The following is a 26,135-nucleotide window of genomic DNA, read 5'->3' as shown; positions in this document are numbered from 1 at the left end:
AACACCTCAACATGTTTCTCATCTCTTCAATACAAAAACTAATATCGGTTTTATAAGAGGTATATTCGTACGCGCAGATAATTACAGCAGTATTATTATTCATCTTCAGAATTACAAACATGCCAGTAACTCATAAAAGAAGAAAAAATCATTCAATACTTTTACAGACAGTTATGTATATTCTGTGTTTGATGAATGTGATAGGTGATATTTTGCGCTCCACATCGGAAAATGATACTGCGTTTAAATCTTGTGTCATTGAGCTAAAGAACATTACGATACTAACTTTGAACGGACACTTTCAACATGTTCTTGCACGGCGATAAATTAGAAGGCCATCTTTAAATTAACCACAAACATGCCCTGGGTTACTTGACGCCATCGGTGATATAATTAAAAAAGTACATTTACAAAAATATCAGTTGTCATTTTAATTTTTTGGGGGAGGCGGCGCGAGAATTTACTTGAATGTCAAAATATACAGAAAATCAACATAGTATTACAATTCTTGGATCCTTAAAATCTACTCCAGTTTCTCCATTAACAGCTTAACACTTTCAACATGTGATCTCTATACAAACACGATTTATATATATGTATGTATATATATATAAAATTTTCAAGGGTACAGGACAGGATATATTATAAGGTTGTATAATAATATGGAGATATGAGAATTCTATTTTGCTGATCTGTGGCTGATTACCTTGTACAGTTACATCACTCTTATTATAAGTAGGAACAAAACAGTTGCAGACATGTTTGTATCGTTATATAAATATAATAATTAGAGAGAGTTTTAATAATATTTACTCGAGACTCGTACTCCAATTTACAAAACATTTCCTCAACGAAGTTACAAATTTGTGTACTTGGCAGCGCTTCAACTTTTAACTAGTTTCGGACAAATATTATCTGTGAAAGTTCGCTTGTTTGATAGTAAGTTTCTACAGTAAAACTTTTGAGAATATACACGGCATTAAATATTCATATCATTACGTTTGATAAATAAAATTAATTTATTCTTAATGAATTATTACATATGATTTTCCAATAAACTGTTAATTAAAACTGGAGGAATTTATATAATATTACCTTTAAAGTTTTAAACTCTGATTTTTCTGTTCATTTGTCTTTACGATATTTAGTAGGTTACTTATTTCCATGAAAAGAAAATTTACTTAATAAGAATAATCAGCACATTTTTAACTGCTAGTCTTTTAGAGTCTTTCTCCAATTTTATAATTATCTTCTCTATAGTTGCAAGATTACAAATAATTTGGTACCAAATTTGGTCCAAAATGTAATGTACTAACAAAAAAATTCGTTTCAGCTAATGACAGGACATATTTAATTGTCAATAAAGCACACGGATTAAAACCGTATATGATCAAGTTACTAGAATATTATTTTAAAAAATGTGTTTGTTGTATTCCACCGTTCCCACAAACCAAACTTGCGCTCAACACAATGCAAGCACTTTCTAAGGTTTAGCGTTTTGTAACAAAGCATGCCATTGAGAGGTGTTTGAATTGTTGAAACAGAAAATGTGAGAAAGTCACAAATGAAAGTCACATTTCAAAGAATTTTTCGACGTTGAAACATTTTAGAACAAACGTTTTGCAATACGAATGTTTAGAAGCATGTTGTTTGAGAATAACTAACGTATCCTTTATTTTCAGGGTTTAGTCAGTGCGATATTTTAATGATTCCCTTATATATTGTACAAAATTCTGGTTAATTTTGAATTAATACTACATTGCAAACATCAACCCTAGCTTGGTTATTTCTCATTCAAACTACCAAAGTCATTAATTCTTTGTTGGAGTTAACTCTTATTAGAATATAAGTCATCGCTTCTTGCAGGTTTTTTTTTTTGAGGGAGAGTCAGAAAAAATGCTTTTACGCCCACAGGTGGCCAGCCTGTAGTGTGGGGACTCCTACTTACGTAGAATACCCACTAAAAACCTCCTCTACTCTTAGGATTCTGGCCTGGAAACCGCTTATCGCTTTTAAACTTCGGCCTAGGCCTAACTTTGGCTTACGCCCAGAGGGATCGCACAAATCTAGCCGTTCGGATCTTGGATCTATCCCGCGTTCCGGTCATCACTCTTTTTGGCGCGGATTATACCCTGTGCAAAGCTGGACCAGCAGCACCAGTAGTCCTCGCCCTCCAACATCCGGTCACAGACCGTGCCCACCGAAATCATACCGAATGTTTGAGTCACTTCAAGGCGGGGCCTTTCCCAACGCGGGCAGCGGAAGAAAGTGTGTTCCGCGTCGTCGGGAACGCCTGAGCAATAAATACAATCCGGCGAAACGGCCTTGCCCATTCGGTGTAGGTACGACTGGAAGTAGCCGTGACCACTCAAAACATTGTGAGGTAGTAATCCACCTCGCCATGCCGCGTTCTACCCACGGTTGGAATTGTTTGATAAGTCTGGCAGTCCAACGTCCACGGGTTACAGCTATTGTTCTTAGTAACATTGTTTGATAGTGTAATGATAAACGCTAACCAATGATATTTAGGTTTCACATAATTAACGATACATCGTAATTCATTTATTCGCTATTTTGGTAATCAGCTAGTATGCAGAATTTCAAATACACAATTCAATCCTATTATAACCAAAAATCGGTGGAATATAGTTTTGTTTTCCCTTTCATCAAAGGGTGTGATTAATGTGGATGTCAAGTTATTCAAAGAGACCAATTAAAGGAATGTCTACCATGTAATCATCCCCAGCTGATCAATATACATTACACAAAACATAACACATTCATTAGTATACGTCCTAATACGTCATTAAAGTTCAAAGGTGTTTGGAATACTCGTATGTCCCATTGCTGTTCAGCCAAATTTCGGCAATTTTTACTTAATATTTAACATATCGGAGATGTTTACCGTATAATAACAGAGGCCTGAGCCAGAGGCTGTTCTATTCCCTGCCAAATATTTACGGTATAAGGACAGATTACAATATTGTTGTGACATTGATATAATATTTATTCAAATATATCTTGTGTGATTAATAAACATAACAATTGTACGTAATTACAAGCGTGGTTTAAGTAAGATACATTCTGATTCTAATATCAATAATATTATATTTCATTTATATTTCTGTAATTTAAAGTATGAATGTTTTTAATTTTAGTTTTAAGTACTCAGAAAACTGTGTTTACTTTTTGATCTACTGAATATTTGTTTCAACATCTATGTCAATGAATAACCGTGGTGAGTTTTAAGGTTTTAAATTGATCTTTGCAGTGGTGCATTGTTTATGTATTAAAACTATTGTTAAAATTTAATTAAATTACAGTGCGTTCTCTGAGAATATGAACATTGTTTTTTCAGTTGTGTAAAGAATTTCAGTCGATTACGACTATAATATGATCGATACAATAAAGTACTACAATAAAAAACGGCACGTCTACCACTTGCCCCATTTGTGTAAAAACTGGCTTGGATTCCGAAGGAGGGAGTTTTGTGATAACGGCACTTATGAGTGGTGTTTTCATAGGGATTGATTAGGATCCGTTTAAAACCCCTAAGTCCTAGTAAAAAACGTATCAGAAGCTGCAACAATATCAAGTAGCATTGCCATGGAAACTGATTGCAAAACCCTCAAAACCAGCCACTTATTAAAATTTGGCTTATAATTTAAACCGTTCTGCCGAATTTGGATGTCTTATTGCAAAAGGTGAACAAAATTTACTCTATACCCAGTCGACGTCCAACGTCTTCAGATCTAAAAATTAGACGTCTGTTGACACAATTCTGTCAATTCTTAAAATTTCAATTATTTTCCCCGGCCAGGTTGTTGACGTAAACTCCTGAGAAAAAAGCTGAGAGCGAAAAACGCAATATTCAGGCAATTTTTATCATCTAGTAACCCTAACTATGATACTAACAGCTGTATATTCTTTCGGGTGGGCAAAGTATAAAACACATAGCCAAGACCTCTTAAAATTATAGTTGGTAGTGACTATTATGTCGATAAGTTGCTGAAGAACACAAATAAGCAGACCATACATTATTCAGGGTAATGGTTTCGGTTATGTAGGCGTTAGGTTGGCAAGAAATAAAACTAAACATGAGTTTATCTGGAAGATTTGAGCAACGAAATTTCACGCCGTTTAAAAAACGAAGAAACGAACTTGACTATAATGTATAATAATTGAATTCCAAAATTTGCTCGATAAAAAGTTATTAGCTTCCAACGGTAAGATTTATCAACTTTAAATCAAGAGATGACTAATGTATTCTGTATCAGTTACTATTTTCGTTCGTAAAACAAATCCCAAATACTTTTTTTGTAATATGTTATATTAAAGTTTGAACGTGAAATATACATTTTGTCTCTATAATGTTAACAGACATCATATATGTAAGATATATTTATTTATACAAAAAAAATATATATAAAGTATATGTATCATAAATTTATTTAATAAAACTATGATAATACCTAATATAAAAATTAAATTAATGTGACAATGCACAATAATATCATTACTGATCCCAGGCCTCATCTACCAAGACAAGGTCTAATAATCAGGCAAAGATGAAAATTACAGCAACCGGAGAAACCATTCCCAGGGTTGATTAATCGAGTCTACAATTCTCCTTGTATTCAAGTATTATCTGATAACTGAATAATCTAAGCATTGTATTGTAGCGAACACATTAATCAATACATGATTGAGTTGTGTAAAAGTTGATTATGCCTAGCAATCGCGGCACTCTTCGTGCACTATGCTCTCTTAGACGAACGAGTATTGTTGGTTAGGGCATTACTTGGTGTTGCTGTGCTATATAAGAACAGTAAGCTAATATGTATAGTGAGAATATGAGGGCCAAGTTGTACTTATAAGAAACTAACCAAGTTCTTCGTGAAAGCAATTGGAGAGTTTCTTAAGAAAAGAATCGACAGGCAGCTGAGCTAATTTTGGTACGGTTGGTAGTTGGATGGTAGCGTGGCAAAACTGGTAAAACATGCCAAAAGATATATTAAATTTTTCAAAAAAAATCAAATTGATCTCTCTGACAAATATAATTTTAAAATCTTTTCACTTTTTTAAATAAGAAATAACTACCTAGTCAAATAATTAAAATTTTTATAGTATGTGCTAAACCAATTGGTAATTTAGGATATTATTACATTTGTATTTAAATTGCCCGTTCTATTATACATATAGTCCCGTAGAACCATAAAATTTATCTCTTGCACTCAATTTGAATTTGTATAACAGGGTATTCTAACCCATAACAAATTTGAAAAACGAAGTTTTATTAAATAATCCCTTATCTAAAATTAAATGGATAGTCCAAATTTCTTGTTCTATATAGATTCAATTCACTGATAATTAACGTTTGTCAAAGAAAATCCGAAGTTACTGTATAACATATTTATATCTCTCATGGATTTATCACATTTAAAATAAAATTTTGCAATGAGATATTACATAGGTATAGGCTTTATAGTATTTTAATGAATATGTTTCAAACTATTTCGAAACAGAATATTTCGAATTAATTTCTTTTTACTAATAACATATACAATTCCTTGACTTTTGGAAAAAACTAAAGTTAAATAAAATATAATACTCTATACTATCAATTTAAACTATCATTGTATGAAATATTACTGAAAAAAATAATATGTATCTTAATAAAATATCTAATTACAGTTCCATATTTAACTATATCTGTTTTAGTACCTTATAAGGCAAATTCCATAAGTTTTACTAATTTACTAGTATTTTGGCCCATGATTATGTGGAGCACAGTTTAATTATTCACATTTATAAATATTTGTTTATATAACAATTAATACTTTTTAATGAGATTTCTAGTTATCCTAAGTAAGATTATTAATAGTATTATTATATTATTGATTTTGCTGTCGTTTTTATTATTATTACGTAATAAGGTCTAAGTCATATGATAATTTTAATATATATTATTAAAATAAAGTTGAGTTACTTTTTAAAAAAAACAAGTCCGTTTGCCAAATGTAAACGCCCTTTTGAGGGTAACCATATTGGCTTAAAGACCTATATTATCTTATTTGTTTAAATTAATGCAACATAGTCACGTTAACTTTAGTTAGTAGTTTATTGAGAATATTTCAATCTTATACTTCAAATAAGTAAAACGAACTTTGCCGCCCACGACCATAAACATATACGATATATTTTGAATCACGACATTCTATTACCTTTACATAATAATTTGTATCCATGTATTCAAAAAATCCTGTCGTAAATAAAATAAGCCTATCGCAAGGTGACTTTCTGATGTAATAGAATTCCCAATATTTTATTCCCTTATTCTGTCCACGTTACTCTGCTGAATGCCGCGCTGTGTCAGACCATCTAGGCCTTCCTGTACATACGGATTCGAATGTTGTCAATTTGTCGCATTCCGTCGGTTTATTTTTCAATTCTAAGCGCTTCTATTCCATTTTTATCAGTTTGGTCTTTTATATTTTACACCAAAATATATCATAACTATTATATTACAGCTCATAACGAATAAAATGGATGTGGGGAAATTACTTATTGCAATAAAAAGAGAAGCGGACATACAATTGAACAATGTGGAACACCATATTCAAACATTATCCTCTGGGTACAGATCAACACCGCCGCAAATGTACTGACGGCATTCATCCAATGCAAGTAAAATAAATAATTTGTAAATATTTAGGTGTATTTTATGTACAAGATTTAATACAGGATAGTTCGAATTTTCAATATGCCCTTATAGATAAAAAAAGTTATTTTGTTTGTTAGTTATGTCGTATTATTATTGTTTGGTCTTATTAAGTTAGGTTTTACTCCAAAAACATCCAGCGGATACTATGGACCATTTTGTTGTCATAAAAAGTATTATTATATATGTACAGTATTTATCTATTGATCTGTACGTGACTGACTCCCATTACTTCTAGATTTAAACCATTAAGTATTTGAGGACACATGTAATAAGAAAGCACTAAAACGTCATTTTCTTATAATGACTTGTTTTTTTTTTGGGGGGGGGGAAACTTAAGATTTTGTATTATAAATACTTATTCAAAATACTAAGTGTACAAAATATGTTAGAATACGTACAAAACTTAATGTATTACTTTGCCTGGCCTAACATTACATTAAGAAGTCTGGCCTCTTGAAGAATACTCATGTATTACCTACGATAAACCTGCCACATACTCTAAAGCTGGTACATGTTAACATGTGCAGGTCTATGGTTATGTTGTCCTTCTATCTTCGCCTAATGGTCTCTTTTATATCGGGTTATTCCTGTAGACTGCAATTATATCAAAAGTGCTTCTAATGCTGTACAAGAAGGGGTTTCTTAAACCCTTAATAGTCTGCAAAGAAGAGCAAGCGAAGGCGCGGGCAAAAACCCGTGTGTAACGTTAGACTTAACAATCTAACATTATGTCGAATACTCACTACTATTTTCTGGGGAATTTATAATTTACAGGCATACAAATATAAGAAAGTTAAAGAATCATAACATAAATTCAATTTAATAACACACACTGTCCAAAGTACTTGGCAATGTCCAGTGTATTTAACGACAACGCTTGTGAAATATGAAATAGATGGCGAGGAGCCAAGGAGTGTAAACAGCTCTGACTTTGTTTTTCAGGAAGTCTCCTACAACAAGTGCAAATAAACATTCTACTTTATGGTGACAGAGGAACTTGCTTACCCGGCGATGACCTTGGGTATATTTTAAAGTAGAGGCTAAGTTATCCATTATACAAGAAACGAATAAAAGGAGTAAATTAAAATAATAAGACAGGAGTGGATGGCTAAAGATGTTGGACTTTTGCAGTCGTTATATACTACAAAATGTATAACACTACGTTTCGAGTACTGAAATCTTATCTCTTCATCAGGTGTGAAGAGAATTAATACATATACATGTAATTCAATGCTACAACAAGTGGCATTAAACCGAAAGTAAAGTTAAAAAAATGAAAGGAAGAATCATATCTAAAACTGCTTGTATTCCAGACAGGAAAAATTAACCCATGCATTTGACACTGGAGTAAAAAAACAGACCTCACACCAACACAGGCGAAAGCGGGACACTAACAAGAAAACCGATTTCGGCAGAACATATGTATGCATTCCCAAGGAAATCTGTAATGTTTTAAATTTATAAATAGAGATAAAAAGGAATAATTTTCAGTTACATTCTTTAGAGAAAACAATGTATAGCCTATACAGAGCTGAATCAAAATTGCGTGCAGTCGGGCAAGGACGTGGATCTCACCTGGCTTTACAAGTTGCTCTTTCTTTGAGATTTCTCCATTATAACTTACTGTATATTTTAACCTCGGTAGCATAGAGATGTCGCTTTCTGTCAAGAAATACACTTTATAAATTAATAAACTTGACCTATCATTGTACAAGGTGCATTATCTATAAGAAGTTCCATTAACTGAAACGTGTAAAGGTATGCATAAACCGTTCTTGTGACTCTACTTATTCTTTTCCTACGATTTCATTTGTGTACTTAATATATTATAATTTGACATTTTTTTATTGAAATAACAAAAACGTTCAAGTATCCTAACCTGTATAATGGACACCAATGTAATTAGAACAATTACCATAACATAATTATTGCAAAAACGTTTACAACCCCAAATAGCGTTAAAGAAAAACTCAATGTTGTTCTAGATATTATCAAATAAAAAACGTATATCTGTAAGTACCGTAATGTATGATACGAGTATAAATACGATTTAGATTATTAGGATTCCAATAGTTCATTTTCTTTGACATAGAGAAACTTATAGGATATCATCAGAGCTCTGTTATCAAAGGTAAAGAGGGCCAAGGAAGCACAGACAGTGTGATTTAATGAGCTCAGGGCAAGATTCGCCCTTTCTGTGGCATCTTTTGTGTAACCAGCGGCTCACAGCGAGTCTGCTGCCATTCTGTAACAGTCACTGCCAGACATATCAATACCTGACATGAGAGAAAGTCATGTTTTATTGTTAAAAGGTTTAAAATATATCTATCGTATATATATATCATAACTGATTAAATTATTACTTTTTACACTGCTTGAATGTAGTTAATATGCATCGAAACAGAGTATGTTACAATTAGTTATCTTTAAATCATACAATTTTAAATTTCTTCAAAACTTTACATTTTATATTAGTACTATTTGTGATTGCAAACTCGAGTGAAGATGGACTCGGTTCTCACACACAGGCTTTAGCCCATGTGGGTACCTTCTCGTGTATATTATTATCACTATATTTGTATTATATGTAAATGAAATAAATAATAAAATGAAATGATATGATGGTGGGTATTAGATATATTAATCCAGGATCATATAGGCAATTTGCAGTGCATAAGCACACAATCGATTTTTCCATTGAGAAATATCCCTTAAGAAAGAAATCAATATTATAAGCTACATTTGGATTGCAGGGATCGAAATTAGAGGCTGCCAAAAGGTTTATTATGATACAATAATGATTATTTCTCAGATCATATTCCTCTTAGCTTAACACACTTAATACTATCCATTATGGCCGTAAATAATCTTTAAATCCGTGTGTCAGCTACCCACTCACAGATCCTTATAGTGGTGACTTTCAGTCTCCATCTAGCTTTCTGAAGCTATAATCTAAGTGATTACAGCATGCTTTAGATACATTGTACTAGAAAGTATGTAATCTATAAAATATTACCATTTCATATTTTTAACCCCTTCAATACGCTACCATTTCGATCTCAACTAACTACCGTAGTTGAGGATAGTTTGAGGATTGCATTTTTAAGAGAAATCCTTCCAAAAATTCCACGAAAATTCCGGATTGCGTGCTCTTTAAGGTAAAATTGGGTCTCAGCTCTTATATGTTTGATCGTTTGGCGTCCAACCACACATTTTCAATTATGAGTTTGACATCGCCATGTTTATGTTGATCTTTTTATTTAAAAATATTGTTAAACTTATAGACTAAGAGCCAAAACCCAATTTGTATCGTACAAACACACAACTTGATTTGACATGAAATCGATAGACAAAATGTTACTTAAATTATAAATGGGGGAGAGCTATCATATGGGAAAAAACATAAGACAATAATATTTTCTCAGATCATCACTTCCAAGATTTAAATCGACCGTCAATAGACAATAACAATTAAGGTCACACAATTAGATAAAGAGACTGAAGTCTCCGCTTCCAGCCAAATACAGGACTCTATGTCGTTAGCTGACACGTTTTATATTTATTATACGTGCCAGGTGGTCATAAAAAATTATTTTGTTGTATATTGTTCTTTTTGTTAGCTCTTCACTTCAACCTCCAAAACACTTACCACTGTTGACAATTAATTTCTATATTAAGCGAAATTTCTCTCTCAATAGCAATAAATCGGCCGATAAAAATTTCATCACATTTATTTTCAATCTGAAATATTTTCAATATTAAATAAATATATGGAATGAGCTGATGATTTCTATTAGGCAATAACTTAGCTCTCAGATTCTGGTGTTGTATTGTTTTTATGTTTTTAATGCCTAAAGTAGAAGACTCATGGAGTTATGGAGACGAGGCTTCGTAAAATATCCAGACGATGGAAAATCCGAAATCCTGCTATCCTTTTAAAGTCCTAATGAACTTATAATACAGGTTTTTTTCCTCAAGAGTAGTCATTAAATAGTGAGACAAAATCAGGGTTATTATTGTACCAGGATTAGTGTTAACCTGCGAATAATGCGAGTGTATTTGTTTTTTGTTTAACTAGAAATGGCTAGTTAAATACACAAGAAATGCGCAATTGGATAGCATATTCAAAAATTAGACGTAGCTTTAACTATCAGTTCAATGCCATTATAATTCACACATCCTCCTTAAAATAAAAAATAGCCATCTAATAAGTTACATTAATGCTACTAAAAAGTAACTGATTTAATTCAACATTAAGTAACAGATATGTCCTTATCACGGTTAGCCGCTAGCTCGGTACCTGATACAGAACTAATATGTCAGTGTCAGAGATATCCTCACTGTCAGACTAGGGACGCCAATATCTCATCTCTAATCCAAAACGGATTTATCAAAATCAAAATAGCACTAATAATCTGACCAGATATAATTTATCAATACCTCCGAAATCCACACATACATCTTAAAATAAAAATAGCCACATTAAATTAATTGCTATTTAAAAGTAACAGATTTATAATTCAACATTAGGTAACAGATATGTCCTTATCACGGTTAGCCGCTAGCTCGGTACCTGACACAGAACTAATATATCAATGTCTGGGATATCCATACTGTCAGACTGAGGACGGCAATATCTCATCTGTAATCCACAACGGATTTATCAAAATCAAAATAGCATTAATAATCTGACCAGATACAATTTATCAATACCTCCGTATAAATTGTCTCTATAGAATTAAAATATACTGCAGAAAATGGATAATTTTTACACGGTAATATTAGTTACACAATAGTTTACTATGGTGATGTTGCATGAATTTATATGTATATGATGTATATGACTGTATATATGTACGTATATGAATGAATAATTACGTATATTTTGTTGCCCTAAGAGACCAGCTTACATATACAATCGTACTATTGACATTGAAAGTGGAATATTTAATCATTTACAATGATACTTAGTAAACACATTATACTCAACTGTATAAAATATAAGAAATAATCTGTAATCGTGAAAACCCTCTTAAGAAAGGAACACACTAAAGTAAAATATGTTTTTAATATACCTTAACCTTATTTAAAATCACTTGGAAAAGTAGTTACATAAACTATTAAAATTTATTTTTACAAAACAGTTACTATACAATATAGTGGGCTTGTTTATAATTATGAATTTGTTGGATTAAAATTAGAAATTTTTAGAATTGTGCAATAAAAATACCACTATTTCGGAATATCACCTATTCTTATATTCTTGTATTTCATCTATGTGTATGTTGCTGTTCATAACAATTTTTTTAAATTACCGGTTAAGACTTTCTATTGAGGCGGTGTCAGAAAAACAATAATAGAACTGCAGTACTGAATAAGTGCTGGATAAAGGTAACAGGATAAGTTGAGGCAATTGAAGACTATTGGGGTTGATATTGAGGGAAGTAGTATCGACTTCTACTGTTTGATACTTTCTTCCACACCGTTAGAGCTCTTACAATTCCACTGACACTTGAATGGAGTATTTCCATCTCACCACGTTTATCTTAGCCCAAAAAATACTGTCTTACATTTTTTTTTTTTTTTTTATAATATAGAAGATTTGCTGTTCTTTAAAACCATAATCAATTTATAGTGCAGATGCCGACAACCAATATTCTCTTTATAAAGACCCAACCAGATTTATTTTAACCAACAAAGATGTTTCTCCTAAAAAATCGTCAGATTTTCTTATTTTATTGTTGGTTCTAATGTGAGGATATCTAAAGCGTTAACAATATCTAAAATATTTTCCTCGAGACATATTTTTCTTACCTTCACACACTATAAATCAGCCATCAGATAAATAAATAATTGCTACAACACCGTCTGGCTTTATAGATAAGAGTAATCACTTTTAGCAAAACAGCAGGTCTGCATATGGTATAGAGCTGATACTATTTTAGCACTGAATTAATTTACGTATCCGTTGATTGGTTCCTAGTGTATCAAGCTAGCAAAGCGAAAAAGGATTATTAGTTCCTAATACTAACTCTTTTGACAAATCATTCAGATCCACCTCCACCAATACTAACGAGAGATGAAATCATTCTTTTAAGAAAACCCAAGTTGCATGCTTATACCAAGCAAATAAATGAAAATATTATTAATTTTATTTAATTAATTAAATTAATTAGTTATTAGCTTTTGAGAGCTGAGCACTCTTTGAAAACATTCTAAAGAGCAATTTTAAGATAATGAACCGGTTACATCGAAAATCGTTAAATTAAACCACGGACGTTTGCATCTATACTAAACGGCAGTGATTAAAATCGAAATGCCAAAACTGGCATGTGTTAAAATTTCATTCTTTATACCGTCAATAAATTCAAACGTACTCGTAATCGTATAGTAAAATATTTAGTTTACTCTAACATTTGATGCTAAATCCAAGAGTGTTGGCCAAATCAAATGAATGATGACCAGGGAAAGTAAGATAAGGTAAAGTGGAATGAGAAACATGCAAATCATGTCCGGCTGTAATGGTGGATTGCAATTTACTATTGTGATATCTCTTATTGAATGTTTCCGTATTTCTTCCATTCGCTAGGTGAAAAAAAATTTAATTCTGAACTATTCAAAATGAAATCGTCGACTAGATGAGGAAAATAATATTACCTAAAGAATTTTGTTTTAATGTTGGAAATGTACCTATTTGTTCTTCTTGACAAGGATTCTTTATAACGTTTTAAACAATTATTTTCCCGATATACATTTATACCCAAATTTATAATAAAACCTTCTGCAAAAACATATATAGTGAATTTAATTTAAAACTAGTTCTTTTGAAAACTTGGTTCTTTATACTTTGTACTAAAATTTCACCTAGCCCTTTTAAACTTACAAATTTATATTTAGATTTATAATTATAATTTAGATTTTACTTTTTAGGAATTTTTATGTGTATAATATATTTATAATTTTTAAGTAATTATATTTTTGGAGAAAAGCTAGAGCAGAGGCACTAAAATGACATTATGCTTTTAAAATTAGTACCCTATTAGATAAGTGAAGAAGTAGTCTAAACATTTCACCATAGAAAATATTCGTCATAAATTATTTCGTATTTAATTTTGTTATAAAACATAATTCTACAATCTATGCATGAGCAAAGCCCTTAACCAACTTTAACCAGACACGGTCAACAAAGCCATGCTTAATTACAACTGTATTGCACAAAAGATATATGTTTTAGTATTTATTCTTGGTAACAAACTTTCTACAATTCTCAGAGCTCGTTATCGTAAATTTAAGTCGTACAGGGAGATAGTTTGAATAAAGTAACTGACGTATAAATGCAGAGGCATCAAGCAGCAAATGTGTAAGTGCGGAAGAGGCAATGACGTTCCACCTTCCCCAGACGTTATTTCATTCGTCGTTATTTGATTCGAATTAGATCAGTATGTATTGGTCATTCAAAAAACATTTGCTGTCCTGGTCCATCTAGCTTTTCATAGTTAATACAGGCGGTAATGGTGGGTCTTTGTACAGAAAGAAAAAAAATGTTTATAACATGTATATATTTAAAGTCAATAGATGCCGGTTGCTGTAAAAAACAATCTTGAGTTTCCTCCATAAGAACAATGTTAAAAACCTTATATATTTCCCGCCTCATGTTTTATCGTTGTGCTATGTTATGATCATTATTAAGTAAAATTCAATAATATGCAAAACGGTATATCTAGAAAGGCCTTTCCATATTGTGTGAAGCGCACACATTTTCTAATTTGATAAAATATCTGCAAAGAATTCACATCTATAGAAAAGAGTAGAATAATGTAGTAGAACAAATGCAAGCATTTCCATTTTAAGCTAAAAGATGAATAACACTGAGGGCTAGTGGTATTTAGATTCATGTACAATGAAATTATATTTAAAGCAATAAAAGTAATGTTATCCTCTAAATGGATAATAAAATACTCCGAATGGAAAAAACATGAGTTAGAGAGAGAGGGAGGGGAGAAAGAGGGCAATGGTGGGAGGGATGGAGTGAGTGAAGGGGGGGGGGAGAGCCAGTAATAACATGAAATAACTGCTGTACATTACATTATGGTTTTCCCCAGCAACTCAATATATCAATGCGTAATTTGTTTGTTGTTATATAACTTTCGAGGACTAACGGACACTAATAAGCATGGCGCACACTGCAGACGCGCCGCGCCGAACCGCGCCGCCTTTTGGAAAGTTCCGCTGACCGTCGCACATACTGGGCGCGCGCCGAACTCTTTCCCTCACCACAGCTGCAGTGCTATCAGTTAGTGTGCAGTCCGTATGGTTATGTTGTGTCGTTTTGTTTAATAATTTACACGATGAGCAGCTCTGAAGATGAAGATCTGTTTTTACTTTGTCTTCTTCAATCAGAAGAGGAGGAGAAGAGACAAAAAACAATGTGGGTTCATCCTATAAATGAGAAAAGGAAAAAATACGGGGAATTTCACCACCTTTTCTCCGATTTATTAAAGGACAAACGGAAATTTTTCCAATAGTTTAGAATGTCTCCCGAAAAGTTTTATGAGCTATTGAAAATGCTTAGGCCTTTAATTGAAAAACAAGACACATATTTTAGAAGACCAGTTTCACCTGAAGAAAGGCTTGCGGTTTGTTTAAGGTAAGTTATTAACTAAGTCTTTACTAAAGACCAAAATATGGATAAACTTACAATAAAGTAGTTTTTATTAAATATACGCAAATAATGTTTTGTAAATTTTAATATTTTCCAGAAACCACAATTTACTCATTAATTTTGTTTCTTCTTCGGTTAGAAAACATAACATCAAATGTGTTTTTAGCAATAAATTATTATTTAACAATGTATCGCTGTTTAGGGCTTTTTTAAGAAGCAATAGGCTATTTGGCTTAATAGATCACATAATTTTAAATAATGAGATGGATGTCTCAAATATTGGCATTGTTGATACCTCGTCTATAGTAGATCGTAGGGGAAAACCTATGACCGATCACAAACTAACTTATTGCGATATCCACACAAAACGAAGCCAAAAAAGAAAGATATATTTCTTATAGAAACTTTAAAAATTTGATACCTCAAAGTTTCTGAAATTGGCGGCTGAAGCCGATTGGGACAGCATTCTCTTGAAGGATGATATTAATGATATTGTCGGCTGCCTGTCCGAAAACGTTATAAGAATATTTTACATATGCGCACCAATGGTCAAAAAGAAAGTAAGAAAAAAGAGAGCTCCATGGAGATGTGATGCAATTAGGGAACTGACTAGGCAAAAAAATAAATATAAAGCTATGTGTATCATAGATAATAAGCGTGGAAGCAAGAAAGACGATACTGCGAGGCAAGAAATAAACTGAATGCATCTATAAGGAAGGCCAAAAATAAATATTACAATGATAATCTGAACTTAAAAAACTCGAAAGCTTTTTGGGCTACTCTTCGATCCTCGGGTGCATGGGAATCCAAACAGGCAGGTGATGTTTATGGCTTTTCACCTGATGATTTGAATGACAATTTTTCTCGAATGGGTTGTGAAAAAAGAATCAGTGAGGAACAGCTGGAGTGTTATGAGAACAGTCTGTGTGGCAGAATAAAAAAACAGTTTTTCATTTAAGACCATTACCGAACAAGACATAAAATGAGTGATGAACAGCATCTCCTCTACGGCCTGTGGAGCGGACGGTATAAATATTGTGATGGTGAAGAGTCTCAGTCCTTTCTGTGTTGGTGTTATCACTCACCTAGTAAATAGATGCCTGGTGACTGGCTGCTTTCCTGATTCTTGGAAGCTAAGTATTGTCTTGCCTCTGCCAAAGTCTAACAATCCTTCATTACCCTCTCACTTCAGACCTATCTCGATTCTTCCAGTGGTCTCCAAAATATTAGAAAAGATAGTAGTTGAACAAGTTTCATCCTTTAAAGAACAAGAACATGTCTTGCCTGAACATCAATCTGGTTTCAGAAAGGATTTCAGCACTTCCTCTGCTCTTGTGGATATTCTTGATGACATGTATTCTGCAGTTGATAGGAATCTCTGCTGTACCTTGACGTCTTTAGATTATTCACAGGCGTTTGACTCTTGTCAATCACCAAATGCTCATCGCAAAACTAAAATTTTATGGGTTTGATAATGCCTCTATAAGATTCTTTGCATCTTATTTAAGTAGAAGATCTCAAATCACCAAAATTGGTAATGATTCCTCTAACATACTGCACAGGTCTGGTGGAGTTCCACAGGGCAGCTGCCTCGGTCCTATTTTGTTTTTCCATATATACGTCTGATCTTGCCGACACGATAAGGTTTTGTTCCCTGCACTCATATGCTGACGATTGCCAGCTATTGCTTCCTTACCCATCCTCAGAAGCAAAAACGGCACTAACAAAAATTAACAATGATTTGTCAAAAGTGCTAATGTGGTCGGAAAGAAATGGGTTGGAGTTAAACCCGGATAAATGTACAATTTTAAAATCTGAGATTTAATAATGCCGGCCAATCTCTTCCCGGTGACGTCATGTTGAACAAATCGCCCCTGTCTCTCAGTGAAACTGATAAAATTCTGGGTGTTAAAATAGACTCACAACTAGAGTTTACAAGTCATGTAAAATATATATATCAGAAGGTCATTTGTAGATTGAGGATTGTTTGCAGGCTGAGGTCGTTCCTTCCGGTGTCAGCTAGCTCCAGATTGTCAAGTCATTGATATTACCTTTAATATATTATGCTCTCCCTGCATTTGGAAATAGTTTGACCAAAGAAAAATTATTAATTTAACAAAGTTAGAAAACAGAGCCATAAGATTTGTGTATGGTTTGAGGAAATATGACCATATCAGTTCTTATCGTAAATTGGCTCAAATTCCATCAATACAGGACACATGCAAAATTCAAACTGTGTCTCTTGTCCACAAGGTACTGACAACCAGTAGGGACAACATATCTAAAAAATAAATTAGTTGCCCGGTCAATAATCAGGGAGCGTAAGACGAGACAGGATGCCCTGCTGGCGGTGCCGCGCATGCCCTTGAAAGAGGGAAAAAGGGCTTTTCTCACTTCAGTCCCCAGCGGTACAACGGCCTGCCGCCTGAAATGAAATATTTAAGTATGAGGGCGTTTAAAGACAAATTTTAAAAAAATGTTAGCTTAAGGAATATTGTGAAGTTATTTTTATTGTTTGGTTGTATATTGTATGTTTAGTTTATACATGACCTGAGTTATTTTTTAAAACAACATCAATGTTGAAAATCGCTCATGAATAAAGGCCTTTTTATTTATTTATTTATTTGTTTCAAAAATGTAATGTATTTTATCTGTAAGAAAGCAAAGTTTCGAAAATTACACACAAATTATGCATACAGTACTTTCTACATATTACAATAAGTTTTATCATGTGACGTTGTATCACTTGACCCTGCTGAGTTTGAGGTGTATGAATAGTTACTGGATCCATCAGGTGAAAACAGCAAACCGTCCCTCTTGTGCCCCTGGGTATTGTCCCATCTGACCAATAGGAGTTGGTAGTTACGGGCATATATTGGGTTGTCTGAAAAGGAACTGGTGCTATGGGTGTAGGATCTGCGCGTAGAAATGAATGAGCGGTGTTATATGACCCAGAAATGGCCTCTAGCTCTGCATCATGAATTATTCTGGAAATGTTAGATTTCACTCTAATTTGTAAACTCTGGTGGCAAGGTTCGTACAGTTTCCTCTACTCCTTGTAAATATTTTGTCAAATGGTCACCGCGAGTAACTTCGAGTGATTTATTATTAAGTTGTTGTTTTTTTAAGTTAACATATTCTTGAAATACAGCTGCTGTTGGTGTCATAGTCTTGGGTTTTTCCATGTAGCGCCTGACAGCTTATTACATGGTCTTTTACGTGTTGAATTTAGGCCTACTTCTTTATTGTTAAAGCCTTCTGAAGAGGCAGACACAGGTGTTAGCGGAGGCAGATCCAGGTTCATTTGAGGCTGACTCAGGTTCAGGTCCAGGTAACGAAGGTGTCTTGGTAACCTGACTGTTTTCTAGTTCCGGGATACTTTCACATATAAAAGACTCGTCGTCGGAAATGTTACTTTCTTGTTCCCTCTGAACATTCACATACTGCTTCACAATGTCCATCTGCTGTTCCAAGCACCAAGGTATCAATTTTTTCGCTGCTTGACCAGACTTGGTTTCTCTCTTTAGTGACGCTTTTCTGTAGCACTCCCGCAATGATTTCCATCTGGACTTACAATTGTCACCTGAAACAAAAAAAAATACACATAATTTTGTGGAATGGAGGAAAGTAAGTGAAAGGTTTAAAACACACATACTTATTTAAAAACTATAATTCATAAAATTCAATTACTTAAAGTTTGTCATTCTTTTATTACAATAAATTAGCAAGCCTTAATTTAGGAAATTTGTTCCAGATTCCTTTCCACTGGTGAAACTTATCGAACCATTGCATTTAGCTACCGACTACAAGAGACAACTGTGAGAGAAATTGTCTACGCTGTGTGTACAGCAATTGTGGTGTCATATGCAACCAATTTTTATGCCAAGTGGGACCACTAATGAAGCAAAGTGGGAACAAATTGAAGAGGAATTCCGAAGGAAATGGAACTTCCCAAACTGTATTGGTGCCATGGATGGCAAACGTGTTCTTCATGACAAACCACCTAAAACAGGTTACATTGTACTAACAATTACAAAAAAAACATTCTCAATTATCCTTCTTGCAGTGGTTGATGCTCATTACAGATTTGTCTCGGTGGATGTAGGAGCATTAGGGAAAACTGTGATGGGGGAGTTTTCTTAAACTGTGCATTTGGTAAGAAGTTACAAAAAAATCAACATAACATACCTCCAGCAAGGAAAATTGTAGGAAAAGATATGATATTACCTCACGTCATTGTAGCAGATGAAGCTTTCCCGCTACAAACCCATGTAATGAGACCATACCCAGGCAATGAATTGGCTGGATGACGAGGATAAGAAAACCTATAATTACAGACATAGCCGAGCCCGAAACCCAAGTGAGGCTCACTAAAACGTTTTCGTATCTATCAAAGAAAATTGCAAATTTTTCCTGACCAATATGACATCGTGTGTTTTGGCTACATTAGTACTGCACAACTTTCTGCGTGAGGATTGCATTAACCTACTAAATGAACTCCCGGATGAGCCTACACTAGGAGTACAAGATCTGAGAAGTGTTGGTGGAAATTTTTCTGATACCGCTCTCTACATAAGGGAAAGTTTTAAGATGTACTTCAACTCACCAGAAGGATCTGTGCCATGGCAAAATGACATTGTTACAGCTGGCACACTGTATGGGATGAGCAATATTTGATTTACTCATCAAAATAATGAAATCTGTTATTTAATGTAACTGATGGTGTTTGTGTACGCAGTTTTAGCTTATAATTATAACATTTTACAGGGTTATATCTTTTGTTTACTTATTTCTTCCCGATGAATTCTAGATGTATATCTCTCATAGCTAAGTTATTACCAATGAAAAAACTATTATACATTTGTAATCTTAAGGTGATTATGAAATTAAAAAAAATCCAAATGCACAAACACCCTTACCAAAAACTCATTGGTCTGTGAGACCTGGAGGAAAATTTAAAATTTATATGTATTGACAACAATGCACCACGTGTGACTCTCTCCGCTACAATAGCTGCCCTCCTGCCCCTTTCAAATTTATGATCTTTTGGCTATCTTGGAATTTGAAAATTTATATTGTGAACCCCAATTATTATATATTATTATATAATATATAGTAATCGGGTTATTTTATATTTATTATATACTATATAGTTATCACATACACAGAATATTAGCTACTGTTAATAGGTTAAATTTACCTGGATTAATATATATATATATATATATATATATATATATATATATATATATATATATAATATATATTATATTATATTAGTAAGGTAACCCAAAGGTAAGGTTATGATTTCCAGTTTACCCGAAACTGGTACAAGTTATATAAAAACATTAAATTAAAAAATAATACTAATTATTCATTTTGGCTAAAAACAAAGACCTATATTAAAATTAATAAATAAATACCGGGTTGGTTAAATCGTTCGCCTATCTCTTTCCAGCAGTTCAACTTCACGTTTTTGTCGTGGTATTTGGGGTGTGATAGATCGTAGATGTTGGGGTAATCTTGTACACAAACGATGAGTGCCTCATCTTCCATTGCAGCCTGCTACCAGAATGAATGACTTTCCTGAAACAAAGCTTCAGTAGTTATCACATACACAGAATATTTGCTAATGTTAATAGGTTAAATTTACCTGAATCAGAAAAACACAAAAATAAAGAAAAAGTTTGCTAGACCATATGTTTGAGGTTATAAATAACCTATTTCAATGTTTGTTGTGTACAAAATAGTTATAGTACCAGGCGTTTCCCTGCAGGATACATACTTATATGCTACATGCAATAATACGTCTACAATATTTTTTATATTTACCTGAAATAACTTCCTGCACGATGGAAAACACGTCTACTCGTGGCGGTCAACAAAGCAGATTGTTTTTACGTAGACTGCTATACCTCACCGACGATGGCCGAGGTAACCGCGGCTAAGAAACGGTTCCGCTGCCTATGCACACTGTAGACGCGCCGCGCCGCGCCGCCCCAGCGGAACAAATTCCGCTCGACTTCTCCCAAGAGTTCTGGCAGCGGAATTATTCCGCGGCGGACGCAGCTGCGCGGCGCGGGCGCGGGCGCACTCTAGTGTGCGCACTCCATTTGAAACACATGCAAAACTATTAAGCCGGAAATATTTCCAAAAGGCGGCGCGGCGCGTCTACAGTGTGCGCCATGCTATAAAGTAAACATTATTACCTCAAATGTAATAACCCCAACTACACATCATCATTTTCATTTCATTTTTTCATGTTCATTGTGGTTAGGTTAGGTTATGTTAGGATAGGATAGGATAGGTTAAGTTAGGTTAGGTTAGGTTGGGTGTATTTATTATCTAAATTCATAATTTTTTCTTTTCATTATGTGAGAAATTGTTTTCCTATTTCATGATTTGATGGGCTGTTACTTTAAAACAAATATCACAACCAAAAGATAATTACCTTGAATGTGGATGGAATGAAAGGTAAAAGTAGCCTAGATTAATAGGCTTTTAAACTGAAGTGATGTATTAATTATTTTAATAATAAACGTCTTACCTTTATATCTCATAAGAAACCCTAATAATTTCGTTACTATATCTAAAAAAATAGTAGTCGTTTAATTTAAGTGAAACTTGTAACAGAATCATAAACTATGATGTTCTGTGAAGTAACATTTTTCAGGATTTGCTAACCATTAATCAGTTAAATATTTAATAATAAAACGAAATAGATAGAAATTAAAAACTTATAAATAATATATATATATAAATATTTATATATGTAAATCCGGTTAGGACAGTAGTTTAATATAGTCTCTAGCGTTTGTAAACCCATTACAACCCTTGCGTCATGTCCAATGTAATAAACAAGTCCAAACATGTTGTTAAAACTTAAGACCAAGAGGGTTGAATACAAATCATGAATATTATATTTTATGACGTCACATGAGCTAATTGTACATTCCAGTTATATGTGAGAACTATAATGCTTATATTATTACGAAGATACTAAGAGAGAAGGATATCTAGTCAGTTTCGGATCTGCAGCACACAGCAGGAATGCAGAGGGAGAATTTACCTCCCCTCATGCAGCCCTAACCACAGCAGTGTATATTAAAACCACTCCGTTTACCCAATAAACCCATACTTCTGCAGCCCTTTACAGCAAGGGTGATTCCTAGAATTACAAATTTATTTACAAAGCACTCAAGTATGCTCAGACCACAGACTGCGACATTCTATTACACTTTCAAATTGTTTAAAGTGAATGATCTTATTATTATAGAATAAGATTATTTATTTCTAGTTCAAATGTAAGAGGACTGTAGATTGCGTTTCGCTTACCATCGGATTTTTCAAGAAAGAAATTTTAAGACACGCAGATAATTAAAGGGAAAAAAGACATTTTTTCAGTCCCTTGCAGACAAAAAGCGACACACTCAACGAAAGAGGAAACTTTTTAGCTTATTAAGTGATAGCAAAATAGACATAATTTGATGTCTATAGATCACTTGACTTTTGATATATCCGTCTGCTGAGTTATGGACTTCGCTAAGATTTCATCCCAAATGCCCATGAAGGTACATGCACCTTAACTAACCTCGATCTTTTCCGTTTATAAATGAAGATACGTATATCATTCCAAGTTATTAGCTAGATTCTTGCTTGACATATTGTGCGGATAACAACTAGACGATAGACAGAACTGCACTAATGACTCAGTCATATAAAATTCAACAAGCATGTTCATTTTAAACTTTTTTAACCTACACTGAGAACTAGGTAGATTGCATGTTTCTAACATTAAATTATCACTAAGCTCAAAAACCTAACATTATCATTTTTCAAATCTTAGAACTTTATAAAAAAACTGTGTCTTGGTGTTGATTAAAACCATGTTTTTCCGACGGTTGATTTCAGTCTTAAAATTGTATCATATTTATGTAACACATTTTTAACTTTATGAACAAATACTATTTTCAATTACATAGAAAAGTGGGTTCACGTCTTGAAAGAAATAAAAATTTTAAAACAATAAACTGTTTATTTTAGGACGACATACTTGATATTACATTTAATTGTATTATTTATAATGCTGAATGCTCTCTTGGGTTGTCATGAGTATGTAAATAATATATCCAGATCCACATTTGTGGCACTCAGATGGTTAATATTATACCAACAAAGTAATATTTAAACCAGTTTACACCATAATCTGTCCAGTAGAACAGTTTTGAACAAAAAGGCGAATAAACATTTACATTTCAACAATTCTATAGATATACTGTAGTGAATAAATGACTATTAACAAATGTTAGATACTAGAGTAAGGGACAGTTTTGTACATGGTTAGTTTCTTCGGGAGGAGGACAGGATGACATTTGCAGTATAGGTGGATATGAGAAACTCAATTTTGAGGGACAGATCTCTCTAGTTTCCTTTTTGAACGGACCAGCATAAGACTCTCTCAAACGATATCTTATCTGTGTCCTTAATATAACCTTTCCCCATAATTTCTCAACGTGATCTCGGAAGGAAGTACACCTATCATATCGTATCAGTTCTGAAAGTCCACTTTGGACCTAGAGGTCCACGTAGACAAGACCTTTTATGTTTAAAATGCAATCTTGTAATTAAATAGCATCAAAAAGAAAATTACAAATTTACACAGTGATGGCATGCCGAAACTGCATACATTATCTGATATTGTAATGGTAACCATACAACACTACTTCAAAACTTCATCAGATTACTTTCAAGTTTTATAAAGCTCTAAAATAAATTAATTCGCATATATAGAATTTGTATGCTAGCTGACAGTCAAAGTAAGGTGTTCAATGGTATTGCTTCATATGTTTTGTTACCTTCTAGAATATCTTATGTACTGCAGTTAAGAGGATGGTAAGCTTATGATGAGAAAAATTATTAAGCTGTCAGACTCCAGTCGTGATGCATAAATTAAACTCTTCTGCAGGGAAAAAGCTAACTACAGTATATCAAATCAAATCAAAATATATATAAAGGTGTAGATACTCCGTGTAGTACTAATAATGAGGGAATTCTCACCTGACAAATAAGACAGAATTCAATCCTTGAAACTTAGGGTTGTACATTTTGTAACATACAACGATGGCAAATTTCCGAAATCAAAACTGCCATTGCCAATAACAAACTTTAAACAAAGTACTGACGAGTACTAAACAACTAGAGCAGCCCGCGCCAAAATAGCGATGGCCAACACCGTTTTATGTGTATGGCAATCTTCGGATACATCTCAACATTAGTGAACAGTTGGTGGTAAGCAGCGATATGTTCAACACTGTCTCAAATGTCATTGTGCTATATTGGTGCAGGTGCCAGCTATTATGCTATATAACTTAATTCCGACAGCTATCACGCTACTCCCGCGGAGCTCTACTTGTCCTCCTTATCCCAATTAGTGTACCTCAGTACTACAGCGTTGTAACGATTATTGACATAGGTACCAACTTTACTTTAATGTGATTTACGTATATCTTCTCAATTGCCGTTTCTTCTCATATTGACAGTCTTTTTTACTATAGGGCAAAAACACCTTTGTTAATAAAGTAACTTACTTAAACTTTTTTAAATGTGTTAGATTGTACGGTTTATCACATTATCTAATTTTTTTCATTAAGTTATAATCAAAATTATATTTAAACTATATTTAGTTATAAGATGTTTTTATATGTGTGGACCGTATGACTTTAATTTTTAACCATTCATAAAAAATTACCTTTATTACATAAACAAGTATAAAATTTTATCAGGCATATTTCATGCAAAAATTACTCAATTGATATGTCCTGGATATTTTTTTCGCATTGTCCTTTAATCATAGCCTCGCACGAGGCCCCAAGAGCCACGATAGTTTTCAAAAATGTACATACAGGGTTATCACGATAGGTTTGCAACTAGTGGTATGCATTAAAAAGCTAGCAAAAAAGTTCAAATAAACATAATATATTTCTTTTTTAAAATGTCCTAAACCTCGTTGTATCTATTTTTTATTTAAAAAAATCACATTCACAAATACCTTTAATATTTGAATAACGTTTAAAACGTGTATTATATATTATATTAAAGCTAAGTAATTGGAAATTAAAAAAACACCACATTTCATTAAAAAAAAATTTGAGACATTTAACATTGAGAGTAACATTAAGTATCTCTAAAATAATTTATTCATGTCAAAATTCTTGTATGGATGAATTATATTTTGAAAATTGAATGACAAATGATAACTGTTTGCTATTGTGAAATTGATTGCAAAATAAAATGAGTTATGGCAGTTATAGATTTTATAACTGTAACAGAAATTTAACCCGCTCAAGAAATGTTAATATAGAAGCCTATGATAGTATACAATATAGCAGGAATTCGTCGGCAAATAAAATTCTACATGGTCCAATAAGAAAGGGACATGTGGGGTTGTGATGCGGGTTCTGAAGCATATTTTCCATATTTCCGTATATTACACCGCACTGTGCCAATATAATCTGGGCTACTGATATATTTGTGTCCCTGCCATTCTTCATTGCCGTTATTCCTGTATACGATTACATCTATTTCCATATTACAAGGGCTTTGTACCCATAAAAGTATAATCTTGTTACTGATATACTTTGTTGGTCCTTCCTTTACCATTATTACTGTTTCTTTCTTAATTCATTCCATATTCGTTATATATACCAAGGGGATGTCCAATTAAGTCTTGGAACCTCTTTTTTAATTTTT

The 26,135-nt window shown here is 33.1% G+C and overlaps 1 protein-coding gene across 1 annotated transcript; it reads right to left on the bottom strand.

The window, feature by feature from the left end:
- Positions 1 to 18,634: 18,634 nt before the first annotated feature.
- On the bottom strand, positions 18,635 to 20,942 carry LOC124371635 (transcription factor Adf-1-like). Its single transcript, XM_046829983.1, has 2 exons — positions 20,810 to 20,942; positions 18,635 to 18,969 (listed from the first exon to the last, which is right to left on the bottom strand). Exons 1-2 carry the CDS (start codon positions 20,940 to 20,942, stop codon positions 18,635 to 18,637), a joined length of 468 nt encoding a protein of 155 aa, XP_046685939.1.
- Between the last annotated feature and the right edge of the window lie 5,193 nt (positions 20,943 to 26,135).

This window comes from Homalodisca vitripennis, unplaced genomic scaffold (assembly GCF_021130785.1).
Source record: "Homalodisca vitripennis isolate AUS2020 unplaced genomic scaffold, UT_GWSS_2.1 ScUCBcl_1759;HRSCAF=5793, whole genome shotgun sequence".
Lineage (NCBI taxonomy): Eukaryota > Metazoa > Arthropoda > Insecta > Hemiptera > Cicadellidae > Homalodisca > Homalodisca vitripennis.
This window is presented reverse-complemented; position numbering and strand designations above follow the sequence as displayed.

Bases quoted from the DNA above. Each gene is read 5' to 3' on its own strand.
- LOC124371635 (XM_046829983.1), bottom strand. From the start codon at position 20,942: ATGGAAGATGAGGCACTCATCGTTTGTGTACAAGATTACCCCAACATC. The intron at 18,970-20,809 runs GTATTTATTTAT...TTTTTGTTTCAG, and splicing joins CGAACGATTTAACCAACCCG to GTGACAATTGTAAGTCCAGA.